Source organism: Schistocerca nitens, chromosome 8, assembly GCF_023898315.1.
Source record: "Schistocerca nitens isolate TAMUIC-IGC-003100 chromosome 8, iqSchNite1.1, whole genome shotgun sequence".
NCBI classification, from domain to species: domain Eukaryota; kingdom Metazoa; phylum Arthropoda; class Insecta; order Orthoptera; family Acrididae; genus Schistocerca; species Schistocerca nitens.
The window spans coordinates 146064356-146079955 of NC_064621.1; the positions used below are offsets into that span (position 1 = coordinate 146064356).

Consider the following 15600-nt stretch of genomic DNA (forward strand, 5'->3'; position numbering starts at 1 on the left):
TTACGACTTGTCGCCTGAATATGTTACTTATATTTCATTTTATCTGTTTCTACTATTGTGTTATAATTTCATGTATTGACTCGTTCCATGACCATGAAGACTTCTGCTTGATTTGGTCCCACGGAACAATAAATAAATAAAAAAAAGGGAAAACATGGCACTGCTTTCCTTGTAAGGAAGGTACAGGCTATGAGCAGCTGAGTTAATGGCGACGTATCAGGCCTTTGGAGAGGTTGCAGGCACCGGAGCAGCTGTAGCAGCTGTGCAGACGGGCCGCCACTCAGCCAAGATGGTCAAGGCCGTACGCCAGCCCTGTGAGCAGGGGATGACGTAGCAGGCGGTGGCCGACTTAGTGACCAGAGGGCAGCTGGTCGACATGACGTCATGACCTGCGTGAATGGGGGTCAGGAGGGGGCAAGCCCCTTCTCACCTCCACCTGTCAACAGGGAGGTGGTGCAGCTGACACCAGAGTACTTTAGCTGCCGCTGCCACTAGAAGGTGTCGAGGGACCTACCGATGAAATGGGAGTCCGAAGCCAGCAGGGCGCACTTGTGGACCGCTGACTGGAGGTATTACGAGTCTGGAGACACAGTCGACGGCGACGGCAGGAGGTGATTCACCTCAGACATGTGTCCATATGCTGCACAGGTCTTCCCATGAACGTCTTCAACAGCAGCTATGCATAGCTGCCACATCTATCCTGTTACATGACATGTGTAGTGCGGCGTTTTTGTGTGACAATTGTAAATTTAAAGAACTGAACTCCCTAAAGATCTTTGAGAAGGGAGCTGTAGTAAGCATTGTTTTCATTGTTGCTTTATGTATGTTTCTTTTATGTGTGTTTTATATGTGCCTTACTGTTTTCATTTTACAAGATTATATGTATTCTCTATGTTTTATTATCAAGTTTTATTTTTTCTTAATGGATTCATGTATTATTTTTTCGTTTAGTGTAAACATTCACTTGTTTTATGACAATCATATGTTGTTTTGTTATGTTGACACTTATATCATTGCATTTAAGGGACAGACTTACAGCCGGCCGCGGTGGCCGTGCGGTTCTAGGCGCTTCAGTCCGGAACCGTGAGACCACTGCGGTCGCATGTTCGAATCCTGCCTCGGGCATGGATATGTGTGATGTCCTTAGGTTAGCTAGGTTTAAGTAGTTCTAAGTTCTAGGGGACTGATGACCTCAGATGTTAAGTCCCATAGTGCTCAGAGCTATTTTTGAACCTGCCTGGGGCATGGATGTGTGTAATGTCCTTAGTTAGGTTTAAGTAGTTCTAAGTTCTAGGGGACTGATGACCTTAAAAGTTAAGTCCCATAGTGCTCAGAGCCATTTGAACCATTTTTGACAGACTTACACAATTTAGAAAAATAAGATGCACAGATTACTTGTAAAATTTAACCTAGTAATAGCTTATTTTTGGGTGAATGTGAGAGCGCTTGTAATCAATGTTCTGTCGAGGAATGAATACAGCCATGTGTATAATTGATCAGGGGTAATAATTTTCTCCATGGGGCAGAGAATCCTCAAGACAACAATATTATATTCAGGTTAAGGAATAATCTTCTCTGGCCCCAATTTCAGGATGAATGAGTAGATAAATGTCTGCAAGACCGTGTAACCATTTAGTAATTGTCATTTAAATATTGGTCCTCAATAGTATGACCCGATGGTATGCCCATCACATTTTATTTCTCATTTAATTCTGTGGGTATGCAGCAGAGAGGGTATGGATGACCCCTGGTTGAATGTGGTAAAGACAGGGAATGACACTGTGCTGGGATTTATGGTGTACAAAGATTGATTCACGTTTATTTTTTTGATAATGACCCAACTAAAGTGTAACAGTTTATTCTGTTCCATGTCACACTAACCTATTAAAGTGTGACACTCACCATAAATAATTTTGATAGGAACGGGGAGGTTGTGAGAGATTACAGGGCACTCTCACTTCTCATTCAGTGTTATGCCACTTCATGTTCTTAGGGAATATGATCTTCATTGCAATTTTGACTTCATACATTATGATGAAATGGTGGGCAGTAGTTAATGCTCTTGCTTGTGTAATCTAGGGAAGGAATAACAGTTAGCTTTACCCGCGTTCAAAGGAATAGGGTACCAATTGAAATGACTGCAGTAAAAGCGCACGTCGACGGTGGGCCGAGGGAAGCGCGTTTTTTCTGTGGAACCTGGGTGGAAACATTTCCGGACGGTTGAGTGTCGCAGTCTCTTTGTGCAGGCACTTTGGTTGGCGCCAGTCGGGAGGCAGCCATGTCCAGGTAGACTGACTAGCGCTGAGAAGTCGCCGCTGCAATGGCCAGCGAATTGTAGACCAGCAATAAAGCAGAGGATGGTCCCTTGGTAGGCAGGAAGCCGACAAAACAACTCTGAGAATTCTGCGAATTTCCGTGGGCGCCCAGACGTCCAGACTCTGTTACAAAACATATTTGTGAAAGCACGAGGCTTTTAGCGAGTTTATGGCTGTTCTTTGGAAGCTTTGAAATGGACGCAGCAGGGGAGATAACAAGCTGTTTATGGAGGGCTTTGGTTCCATCCTGGTCATGTTGTCAGCAAAAGACACGGCGTAAACATGCGGGAAAGAGGCCGTGAAGCTGAATCTTTTTTCCTTTTTTCCCAATTAACTTGAAAGTCTCTAATTGGTCAGATCGGTGTATACAGAGCAAGGGGCTCTCCGAGCTTCAAATGCAGTGCTCCAGTTGGTGATTGGCTTGTGCTAAAGTGGGGGAAGTCTAAGATGTAAATTGCCTTCTGCTACCGAGCTGAGCAGGAAAGCAGACAGAAAGAGATCACTCTTGTACTGGCGCTTCACTAGTAAAGAACTGCATGTCTCTACCTAAACAGTGAGATTTGTGTCCTTTGCTAGTGTGCCACTTAGAGCCTGTGCCAGTCACCTTCTGAACGGTCAGAGGTACTGCTTCTAGCATCACGCACACAAGTGATGCGTGGGTGTACATATTTGTCTTGAGTCGGCCGTCTAAACATTTGACATATTCCGTCACGCATAGTTGTGGCACAGAGTCAAATCGGTTTGGCAGACCATCAAATGGGTCCACCTGCATCCTGGAATCCACCAGGGTTTCAGAGGCTTATAGGAAAGTACCTTCATTCTGAATTAAACGAATGCGAGATCACGTACTTGCATTTTTTGGGCGCACGCTGTTAATAACAGATTGCGGCTGTCCATGACTTCAGTCGCCATACACATCATGGTGTGACGCCCCGACCAGCAGGAGGATAAAGTATTCGCTGCTACGGCATAGGGCTCCAATATAAGTTTCTCAGTACCCTGTTCTTTCGAACCATATTTTCCTTTTTGGAATGTCAGAGTATAGATGCTTGATGGTGGTGTAGTTTTTGTGCCATAACACGGATTCACGTGTATGAAGTCAGATAAAGCGATTAGTGTTCCGGTTAGTGTCGTGTGTCGATCCCCAGCTGATCTCTTTGTTCACCATAGACCTCATGTTAGTGAAAGCGTTTGTCAAATAAAAATGTTTGTGTGACGTTTCTTTACTCATTTTTGTTGTCTTGTTAAGGATGAATAAATCTATTGTCATTTATATCACAACTTCTCCCAGAGTTCTGATTAACAATACCTTCCCATTTTATTGTGAGAGTCAAGATTTGAAACGTAAGTAGAAGGCTTTCAAGGACAGACACCATTTTTGTTCCAGAAGACATTATTATGAGTTAAGGCACTAAGGAATTACAGACTTTGGCTGTGAGCGGGCATTGATTGAATCGAATGGGGAAAGTTGAAAATGTGTGCCGGAACTGGAGTTCGAACCTGGGTCTCCTGCTTATGAGTCAGCTGCTCCGACCACTGAGTCATCCAGACACAGTGGTCATCGCAAGTGCACGGACTACCCTAGCACACCTTCCGTCAGACCAGACTACTGATGTAGTACCCCTTGCCATTATCCTCATTACTTGTGGCATTTTCGCTGATTCCCGTAAGAGTTAATGTCTGGTGTGCGCTCGCACTAAAGATAGCAGTGGCCCAGCCCAGCACAGATTTTCATTTTTCCCCGTTCATTTCAATCAATGCCTACTCGCGGCCAAGATCTGTATTTCCTTTGTGTCTTAATCAAACTGAGATTAGGCAACAGACACGTGTACGTCACTCCCAGCCTCTCGGGATCTCATGACCAGGTGTTTTCAATGGGAGAAGCTGGAGAATGTGTCGGGCAGGGCAACCGTCAAAGATCCTCTGTATCAAGGTAGGTCGGGACAGCACGGATAGCGAGCATCTTGTTGACTTGTTGACTTGTTGAACGTCACATACATCTCGAAGGTACGCAAAGCTGCCGAGCTTAACACGTCAGAAATGTAACTACTGCTGCGGAAATCAGTGGCTACGCTAACCAGCAACATTCATATCGTGTGCCCCGTATCATCGTGCGACTGTAGCAGCCGCATAGTGATGGCGAATGCGATATGGCAACGCTCATTCTTTCTGGAGCTTCCATTACTTCTGTGCGCAGAACTGAGTCTCATCTGGCAAGACGACAAGCTATTGTCATTCCTGTGTGTGGAGTTGCCACCAGATGCACGGCTGCCAGCACGCCTCTGCCTGCTGCTCTGTCAAAGGAAGCCGCAACAAAGGTAGCCGCGCTGCTCCGAACGACGCCGCACTCCCCGTGTGTATACTCGTCTTCCTGCTAAAAAGCCCACTTATTGACTGAACGTTCTTGTCGAGGGTGCTCGGTCCTCCACGGCCCAGCGAACAATAGCTGACCACACACGAGCGGATTTCTGCGACGAGCCAGGACCGCGCGCCGTTGCGTGTGTGTCTGCGACGGACCCCACCCACCCATCTCAGGCACGTCATTTCGCACTAACGTGCGAGCCCCGCCCGTCGGTTCTACCGTATTTTACGCACCATAAGACGCACTTTTTTGTGTCAAAAATTCAGGAGCGTCTTATACTCGAAATTAATATAAAAATGCCCACTGTTTGAGTTAAAATTCTCGTTGTTCTTAAAAAGGGCCATATACTGGGTAATCAAAAAAGTCAGTATAAATTTGAAAACTGAATAAATCACGGAATAATGTAGGTAGAGAGGCACAAATTGACACTCATGCTTGGAATGACATGCGGTTTTACTAGAATCAGAAAAATACAAAAGTTCAAAAAATGTCCGACAGATGGCGCTTCATCTGATCAGAATAGCAATAATTAGCATAACAAAGTAAGAAAAAGCAAAGATGATGTTATTTACAAAAAATGCTCAATATGTCCACCATCATTCCTCAACAATAGCTGTAGTCGAGGAATAATGTTGTGAACAGCACTGTAAAGCATGTCCGGAGTTATGGTGAGGCATTGGCGTCGGATGTTGTCTTTCAGTATCCCTAGAGATGTCGGTCGATCACGGTACACTTGCTACTTCAGGTAACCCCAAAGCCAATAATCGCACGGACTGAGGTCTGGGGACCTGGGAGGCCAAGCATGACGAAAGTGGCGGCTGAGTACACGATCATCACTAAACGACGCGCGCAAGAGATCTTTCACTCGTCTAGCAATATGGGGTGGAGCGCCATCCTGCATAAACATCGTACGTTCCAGCAGGTGTTTATCAGCCAGGCTGGGGATGATGCGATTCTGCGCGACTGCTACGGTCGCAGGTTCGAATCCTGCCTAGGGCATGGATGTGTGTGTTGCCTTTAGGTTAGTTAGGTTTAAGTAGTTCTAAGTTCTAGGGGACTGATGACCACAGATGTTAAGTCCCATAGTGCTCAGAGCCATTTGATGATGCGATTCTGTAACATATCGGCGTACCTCTCACCCGTCACGGTAGCAGTTACAAGACCAGAATGACGCATTTCCTCGAAGAAAAAAGGCCCGATACCGGTAGATGTGGTAAATCCAACCCATACCGTGACTTTCTCGTCGTGCAATGGAGTTTCCACGACAGTTCGAGGATTTTCGGTAGCCCAAATTCTGCAGTTGTGGGCGTTGACAGACCCTCGGAGCGTGAAATGAGCTTCGTCGGTCCACAACAAGTTACTCAACCAGTCGTCATCTTCCGCCATCTTTTGAAACGCCCACACCGCAAATGCCCTCGGCTTCACTAAATCGCCAGGTAACAGTTCATGATGCCGATGGATTTTGTACGGATAGCATCAGAGGGTACGCCTAAGTGCCAACCAAACAGTAGTGTATGGAATGCCGGTGGGACGTGCGACTGCACGAGCGCTGACTTACCCGTGCATAGACGAACCCGCTACAGTCTCCATGTCTTCCTGAACTGTCTCAGCAGCATTACGCCTTGTGCTCGGTCGGCCATTACGGGGTCTATCGTCTAAACAACCCGTGACTTCGAACTTCGAAATCATTCTCGCTACAGCTGCATTTGTCAACGGACCTTTACCCGTTCGAATCGCCTTCCTATGGCGATAGGATCGTAACGCTGAACTGGCACATTCCCCATTCTGATAATACAGCTTCACTAAAAGCGCCTTTTCATGTAACGACAACATGCTGGGACTGCTGGCGCATCTGATTCTCTCTCTCATTATTGCTCCTTTAATACACGATTGTCATGCGCAGTCACTGACGTTTTGCTGTCCAGCGCCATCTGTCGGACATTTTGTGAACTTTGTTTCTTTTTTGTTCTAATAAAACCCCATGTAATTCCAAGCATGTGTGTCAATTTTTACCCATCTACATTATTCCGTGGTTTATTCAGTTTTCAAATTTGTACTGACTTTTTGATCACCCGGTATTTGATGCCGCGGGAAACCTGTCTCTGGCAACATTGGATTCAACTAGCACCGATGCGACGAACATGAGCTGCGAAGATTCACGAGCTTGCTAACACTGTCTCCTTCCCTGCCTGCCGTCACAAAACCAGAACACTGTGTAGCCTATGATGCGTCATTGCAGTCTACTCAGTCTGCGGTGCTAGTGCACTTCAATTGAAAGTGATTTGTGTTCTCGATAACAGTGCAATATTTTTGTTAGTAGCTAGCGTTTCGGCGTATAGTCAAGCGCTAGCATGCCAGTCTGGAACGAGAGAGCAGAGAGGGTTGTGAAGAAGACGTCAGACAGTTGCACGCTGATCGACCCCTCTCCAAGACGACAACGCGACAACACCGGCTTCTATGCGAAGAGGACATAAGCGCCACGCCAGAGTGGTCGCGCCTAGTTCTACAGAAGGCCGGCCGGGGTGGCCGAGCGGTTCTAGGCTCTACAGTCTGGAACCGCGCGACCGCTACGTTCGCAGGTTCAAATCCTGCCTCGGGCATGGACGTGTGTAATGTCCTTAGGTTAGTTAGGTTTAAGTAGTTCTAAGATCCAGGGGACTGATGACCTCAGAAGTTAAGTCCCATAGTGCTCAGAGCCATTTTTCTACAGAAGCTTCACGACTAGCGACCTGAATAGAAGAGTCAACTGTATTACTTCACTTGTATTAGGAATTGTATATAGAGAAGACATTTCTTATTTGCACCTCGCCATTTGCTTGCGACACTTCTGTGTTATTGTCAATGTTAAACCATTATTAATTTCGTAATAAAACTCATTAATACGATTTGTTTGAATGTTGTCTAACGATCCGAGAAGGCAGGCTTCCTAGACCCCACGTATTAACATGAAGGCAGGATTCAACAGCTAGTTTCGTAATTGAAAAAAAATGAAAGGTGTTCATATAATGCGGGCTATAAACTGAGAGTAACAGCTTATGGAGAAGAACATGGAAACGGACCAGCTGAGCGGCATTTCGGGCCTCCACCCAAAAAAAAAAAAAAAAAAAAAAAAAAAAAAAAAAAAAAAAGATGACGTATTTAAATGGAATCAAGGACACCGTCAAAATGGCACTCGAATTAATACAAAACTGGTTCAAGTACACGCTCTTAAGCTAGCACCACAGTGGAACTTAACAGACTTTGATGGTGGAGTATGTTGTTGCTACACGTTTATAAAGCGCCTTGGACTTAGCACGCGAACCAAAACCAAAATATCTCAGAAAATGCCACAAGAGTATAAAAAGTAAATATTATTTTCCCATCGCTTTGTCACCCAACATCGAAAGAAAGCCAGTGTGGTAATAAGCCAAATATGGACGAAACTCCTCTGACATTTGACGTGCCGAGTAACAGAACTGTTGCCACGAAAGGTGCTAAAACTAACTACAAAAACAAGTGGACATGAGAAAATGGGCTACACACTTGTCCTTTCATGTTGTGCTGATGCTATTAAACTTAATCCAGTGACCATTTTCAAGTGCAAAACAATGCCAAAACCTTCCGAAACACCGCCAGGTGTTGTTGTTCACGTACATGACAAGGGTGGGATGGACGAGGCTGGTACGGCATCACGGGTTAACAGAGTTAGGGAGAGAAGGAAAGATGAGTTATTTAAGAAGAATTCTCTTCTTGTGCTGGATCAGTTTAGTAGCCATTTGAAAAATTCAGTGAAAGAGAAGTTGAGACAGGGGAAAGCAAAACTTGCTGTTATTCCGGGAGGACTAACTACACAATTGCAACCTTCTGATGTCTCGATAAATAAACCATTTAAAGTGTGTATAAGAGAGGAAAGGAACAAATGGATGATGGATGAAACCCAACATGAATTCACGCCGAATGGAGCTTTAAAACGACCTACATTCAAACAACTGTGCCCGTGGGTAAAACAGTCGTGGTCTAGAGTGAGAGAAGACGTTGTAAAATCTTTCATGAAGTGCGGCATAAATAACGCTCTCGATGGGTGTGGAGACCATCTTGTATATGAAGAGGACAACGATGACGACGTGACCTCAGCAGTTTGGTCCCTTAGGGATTCACATACATTTCATTTTTCTATGGGATCTTGCCCACTCGTTGCTTATATCGCGCCTAAGGGATGCTGTGTTCTCGGAATGCTATACAACAATTCAAACAAATAACATTAGTCGTTTTATTTCTACGTTTCGTATAAAACATATTTGGCAATACTTAACTTTGCGAGTAACATGCAAACAGTAATAGTCATCGCTATACTCAAAGTCCAGACATGTAACTGACAAGGATCGCAACAAATTGTTCTTGCAGCACGCTCCGAAAATACGTTCCACTGATGTCAGTACACTGAGGAGATCTGAGCGGCCGCGGCTAGCAGGATCGGCACTTATATTCACTTCTTGTAGGAGGCGCTCCTGGCGCAGCGCGGTCCAATTCAACGCACCATTGGCCGCCGTTTCCTCACCGCCTTCTCTGGTCTTGCGTTAGTCGTCTTCGTTCCAGAGCTTGTGGTTACGCTGGAACAATCTCAGCTCTGCCCAAAGGACAGGTCCCATCATTCATGGGACAAATCGGCACATGTTCGTGGTTTATATGCGGAGCCAGGATTGCTCATGTATGCTAGGCAGGCCAGAGGCCACAAGTGACTCATTTCAACACATGCGACTTTGTTTCACCGAAAGCTCTTTCTATTGTGCGGTGTTTATCTGCATTTCTCTATTGCAGCACGTTTTCGGATTTTGAAGCTTGTAAGACGTCGTGGTCTCCTAACCTTCATTGCTTGCATATTCCGCCCTCACAATCATATTCCGCACATAAAGACGCTTCATTCGAACCCAAACTCGATAAGATAAAGTCAATGTTGTATGAATTCATGTAAACGATACGCAAATAACAAGTGCACACCAGGGTTGAGATACTCGAGGCTGGCGTACACACACACATTCAAGACGCGACGGTCACAAGATCTTTTAGTTCGGGAGAGGCGGACCGCACGCCGAGAGGCCGGTCCCTTCACAGGACGATTCAGCCTACCTACGTCGGACGGCGACTGCCCGTGCAGCGAACAGCGTTTGCCCGAGTGAAAGGGGAGAACGACCCCGTGTTCGGCTTAAAAGCAAATTCCGCTACATTGCGTGGGAACGCCCAGCCTACGCATTCTTTACAAAACATAGCACACAGTTTCAGAGGTTTTCACAGGGAGACAGCAAACGCCTAACGCCGATGCTACAGATTTCCGGATTGGTCGTGAAGTGTTGGCAGAAGAACCAACACCGTGTTGCTAGAGGAGGCCGAAATGCACGCTTTTAAGCTCACGCAGATTGGCGTGAGGTCTGGAACAAGGTAAAGTAATTATCCTATAAAGAAAAGAACGTAGTTCTTGGAATACTTAACTTTAATCCACAATTGGAGAACATCGCTTTTGTTTAGACATTATTACAATCTCAATATAAACTGGTAATGGCGCCTTGCTAGGTCGTAGCAAATGACGTAGCTGAAGGCTAAGCTAACTATCGTCTCAGCAAATGAGAGCGTATGTGTCAGTGTAGCATCGCTAGCAAAGTCTGCTGTACAACTGGGGCGAGTGCTAGGACGTCTCTCTAGACCTGCCATGTGGTGGCGCTCGGTCTGCAATCACTGACAGTGGCGACACGCGGGTCCGACGTATACTACCGGACCGCGGCCGATTTAAAGGCTACCACCTAGCAAGTGTGGTGTCTGGCGGTGACACCACAGGTCGCCTTAAACGAAACGTCATTCTCGCGTTTTAGAAGAGCAATGCTGATTGGCATACGATATTCCTGATGCCTTGAGCTGAAGGAGTAATGGAAGAGACCGAAAGATATACCCCTTCATGTCTGGCATGGAGAGGGGCCGTTCCGTTGTCGCTCTTGGAGCGAGAACACGCAACGAGAGCGTGTGCGCTCGTACGTGTACTCAGCGAGGAACAAGTGTCTCCTCAGTACTTCACTGGGAGAGCACCTCTGTCGAGAGCGAATCGGACTGTGACTCTATATTGAGTCCTTGCGATTAAGCATTGTTGACTGTGTTGGCTGCCACACTTATTGTGCGGTGTGAACGGACAGAGTTATTGTTAAGCGCCTGCGAGCGAATTTTTGAGTGGCTTCACGGTGGACTGGTTATCTGACCGGTGTACCATGCCAATAGTTACATTAGGGGCGAATAGGAGTCCTCGACTTAATCAAGGCGTAGGGAAAGTTTGATTGGCGAAGGTCAATCCAGATAGAACGAGAGTTATCTTATTTGTCAGCAGCGAGCGGCGCAGACAGCAGTCATCACAGCTTACGGTATTGTGCGCTACAGCTCTTGTAAGCCCCATATTTCCTCCACAACAGTACACTTCACTGCATTTCACACGCGACAGCCTCGACCGTACCTAGCAACATTCTAAAGGATAATTATTCAAGTTGAGTAGGCGTGCCTCTCAGCCATTCTGCCAAGTCAACAACCATCTTAAACTTTCTATAGAAATTTCATTAGCGAATCCTATCCTTGAGAGGTAACTTCATATTCCGAAAAGAACCCGGAAATAACTTGTTCAGTTCATAATTAAAAGTGCCATTGTGATTTCTCAGAATTTTTGCAAAATAAATAATAATTTTCGTTAGTTTCATGTTTTTCTTACACTAACTAGCACTACTCCAGTACCCAAGTATTCCACTAGTTACGTAAGAAATTTTGTGAATTTTTGTGTGATTTCCTTATAGCGGATGACTCCAGAAGATATTTATTGCTGAAAGTTTTCAGGCATTTCTCGTTAGAACGTTAGGAGCGTCTGTCTGACTTCTGTAGTAGTGTGGGGGTGGAAATTGCATCTTGCAGGAGCCACAGGGTAAAGGGTACATCTCAGATTAATCCGTTGCGCAGAATGACAATAGCACCCACACGCTCACAAGCTCACTACTAAAATAGTGGACATAAACCAGTAACGCGCAGTACAATAACGAGCATATTACAAACAACTTTTTATCTATATCTATACAGGGTGTCCGAGGAGGAATGGTCAGTAGTCAGCAGTGTGACAGGAACGATCATTAGAATCGAAAGAGTCTAAAGTGTTTACCATAAGAGTTATGAAGCCCTTCTTCGTCTTAGATACTGCGAAACAAATCTCTTCTACTGCAAGCTATTTGCTTTCCATATTTTGGGAGGTGGTAGTATGAACCATAACAAGTAAAAATTGCCCAGTAAACATGCACTCTGAAATGTATACTTTAAGAGCTATGAGCACTTGTTCAGTAGAAGAGATGTGTTTCACAGTAGCGAAATTGAACAAATGCTCAAAGCTCTTTAAATATTTCTTTAGAGCTCATCTTTACTAGACATTTCTTCCTTATTTCCGTTCATATCATCATGTTCCAAAATATGGAAAGCAAAGAGCGTGCAGTAGAAGAGATTTGTTTCATAATATCGAAGATAAAGTTCTCATACCTCTTAAGGTAAGCACTTTAGAACCCATGTTTATTTGACTGTTTTGCTTCCAATGGTCGTTCGTGAAGATTCAAAATCCCTCCTGGGTCACCGTATATAAAGAAGAAATATTATTTCCTAAAATTTCCAAAGCTTCTTGAGTGGTTTACTTGAAATTTTTATATGATTCATTAGTAGATACATTAGAACAGACATGCTAAATATATTTTTAATGTAGATAATATATGAATGTATATACACAATTTGTAAAGGAGAATCGTTGACCAATTTATTTTGAAGTTTTGCAGTTGTATTGTGTATGAAAAAAATTAGAAAGCCTTAAAACCAATAGAAACAAAAAACTAAAACGAAGCAGTCTTTTTGATTCATATTCTATATGATACTTTATAATTTTGAGTCTCATACCTTTAAAGTTAGTGAAGCCGCAACGATCAGCCAAAATTTGCATCCTAGCACAGTTCCCAGGGTTATCCCAGATTTTGACGAATATCCAGTTCCCGTACATATTCAGCAATAGTAAAGCATTCACAGCCTCACTAGTTGTTACATAAGAGTTGACACGCTCAAGTTTACGTGCTTGTACTATATGTGACGGCTTACTCACTGTAACTTAATTTTAATGATCTGAAAATGATTCCTTGGAAAATCGAAACTAATCATTTTACAAATGTACAATCAAGGCAAATAAAATTCATATTGACTTCTCCGTTTCTTTCAGAAGCCTCCATCTCTTTGAATTCTTTTCTGACACTTCGTATCATATTTTACCTCTTAGTTTGTATTACACATTGGTCCTCAGTTGGAATATCTGGAATAGCGTCTACAAATGTTTCAGCCATCTCTTCACATACTCTACTTTTTTATATTTTTATTCATTTAATATTCAATAGTCATGTGGGGCAACAGAGTGGGGCAGCAGCTGTCGCCGTAGGGAAGCTGAAAAGGAGCAGAATTGATTAGGGAATACATAAATACAGTAAACAGTATGTTACCTAACGTATAGCTTTCTCCAAGCGGTGCGAAGAAATTTTACAAAAGAACAAACAGCAACTAAGCCCGGCTATTACAAGAAGCAAACTAAAGAGCATCGTGCATTCTGAAGTGCCCACTACTACTGCACGAGTGAACTGTCGAAGGCTGACTAAGACTGAAGACTGCCAAAGACTGCACCTAAGCTTGGGCCGTGTAGCCGCCGCCGGCCATCCTGTAGTGTGGCGGCAGAGGGCACTCATAGTCGGAGTCGTTGAAGGTGTGGCTCAGTGGGCGCGCATCATTGGATCCGCCATGTCCCCTCGTGACCCCTTTCGGTCTCTGTTAGAAACGAGCGTTTCCGTTGTCAACGGTGAGGGTGGTATCGATCTATGATACCACAATTTGCATATTCAGACACGCAGTCCATTTTGTGCCAAATTGTCATTTGTCGCATGCTATCTTCATGGTGTTCCAAGTTTCATGGTCGGCAATGTAGTTCCATATCCACCTCACAACCGCAGCACCAGCTGACGGCAACCTACTACTGCACAAGTATGAACTGAAATCATCTAGGTATCGCATCTACCTGGTGCACAGAAGAACGAACTAATCTAGTGGCCTGGTTGGTGTGCCACGTGCACGTTCCCTTAGTTTATTAAGGAGACTGCTGATGGCGTGCCGATTGCCCGCCTGCGTGGGCTCAGAGAAAGGCTACTCTTGCGTCCATCATTGCTCTGGACAGAATCAGACTTAGTATTATGCGAACTTTGTTTTATTAACACGGTCAGTTACCTAAAAACACGATTAATTTAATTAAACACTGACATTTGCTAGAGTTGATGAAGTATAGTTACGAAACAGAGTAATGCGTACTATAGTATCGCTGTCCACTTCAGCATCCGTATTTGCCTCTGACATATCTTAACTTTTCACTTACTACAATTTATAGATACTTCTACATGATCGATTATTTTTGCTGTGTGCCCGGAATCGGCATGAGTCTCATATCACAAATGCAGGTACAGATTGTGGCATTTTCTTAATTGTAGGAACATGGAACATAAACAATACAAAACTGCACAGTAGGATTTTCAGTAAAGGTAATAATAAAACCACTTAAGCGTTACCTTCTCATTTTTCAATCGAAACACCTACTCACCCTTAATGAACATATCAATCTTTTAACAGAATCTTCCGTCGGTTCTTGGTATTTATTATATCAATCTTTATATTGAAGCTGCTAACCATGGCCGATTTTACAATGTAATGTAATGAAAGGATTATTTAACACATATAATGAAGGACAATCACAGTCTCATATCTACACTCTATCACGGCTAAAACAGGAAAGAGACATTACATAAATACGCTGTGCGGTGCCGAGAGGAAAAAAATAGACGAGCGTCGAAAAAACATGAAATCGGCAAAGATAAGAGACACAGTTGTTACCTCATTACTTACGACATTATCTCATTACTTATGACACATTGATTATTAATTACTTTTGAATACACTATGGGAGTGGCAGTGATCAATGAGTTACAAGTATTTGCTATTAAAAACAGTCTTGATCACGATTTATTTATCAAGGTGACCGGTTTCAACCACTACTGTGGTCGAAACCGGTCACCTTGATAAACAAATCGTGATCAAGACTGTTTTTAAAAGCAAACATTAATTATTGTCTTTGGCTGCGACTAGATATAGTTTATTCGCATCAGTACTCGAGGCGAAGATGATAGCACACCTTTCTCTAGAGCGCAGAGTTTCATTCTTAGTGAGTCGTGCGTGAGCTTTTGTTGCAGTGATCATGAGCGTTCCCAGAATGAGATTTTCACTCTGCAGCGGAGTGTGCGCAGATATGAAACTTCCTGGCAGATTAAAACTGTGTGCCCGACCGAGACTCGAACTCGGGACCTTTGCCTTTCGCGGGCAAGTGCTCTACAGTTGCACACAGTTTTAATCTGCCAGGAAGTTTCATATCAGCGCACACTCCACTGCAGAGTGAAAATCTCATTCTGGAAACATCCCCCTGGCTGTGGCTAAGCCATGTCTCCGAAAAATCCTTTCTTTCAGGAGTGCTAGTTCTGCAAGTTTCGCAGGAGAGCTTCTGTAAAGTTTGGAAGGTAGGAGACGAGATACTGGCAGAAGTAAAGCTGTGAGTACCGGGCGTGAGTCGTGCTTCGGTAGCTCAGTTGGTAGAGCACTTGCCCTAGAAAGGCAAAGGTCCCGAGTTCGAGTCTCGGTCGGGCACACAGTTTTAATCTGCCAGGAAGTTTCATCATGAGCGATGCTGAACGTCGTCTACAAAAACGTCAAATGTTGCGTTGTCAAAAACTGTTGAAATCTTCAGCATAGAAGTTTATGTTCTATATAAGTGTTCATCAGTAAAAGTATTTGTATGCTATTATGGAACGTGTACTTCCC

The 15600-nt window shown here is 44.2% G+C and overlaps 1 protein-coding gene and 1 non-coding gene across 2 annotated transcripts in view; both read left to right on the forward strand.

Annotated features, from left to right (window-relative positions):
• The first annotated feature begins 205 nt into the window (after positions 1-205).
• The window catches only part of LOC126199455 (protein O-mannosyl-transferase TMTC2-like), a 1057651-nt gene continuing 1042256 nt past the window's right edge, over positions 206-15600 (forward strand). Inside the window, exon 1 of the mRNA XM_049936376.1 lies at positions 206-314. Coding sequence (XP_049792333.1) covers positions 206-314 — 109 coding nt within the window. The remainder of the gene's footprint in view (positions 315-15600) is intronic.
• Trnas-aga (transfer RNA serine (anticodon AGA)) lies at positions 15353-15427 on the forward strand. The gene has a single exon. It is a non-coding gene; the product is annotated as a tRNA-Ser (tRNA).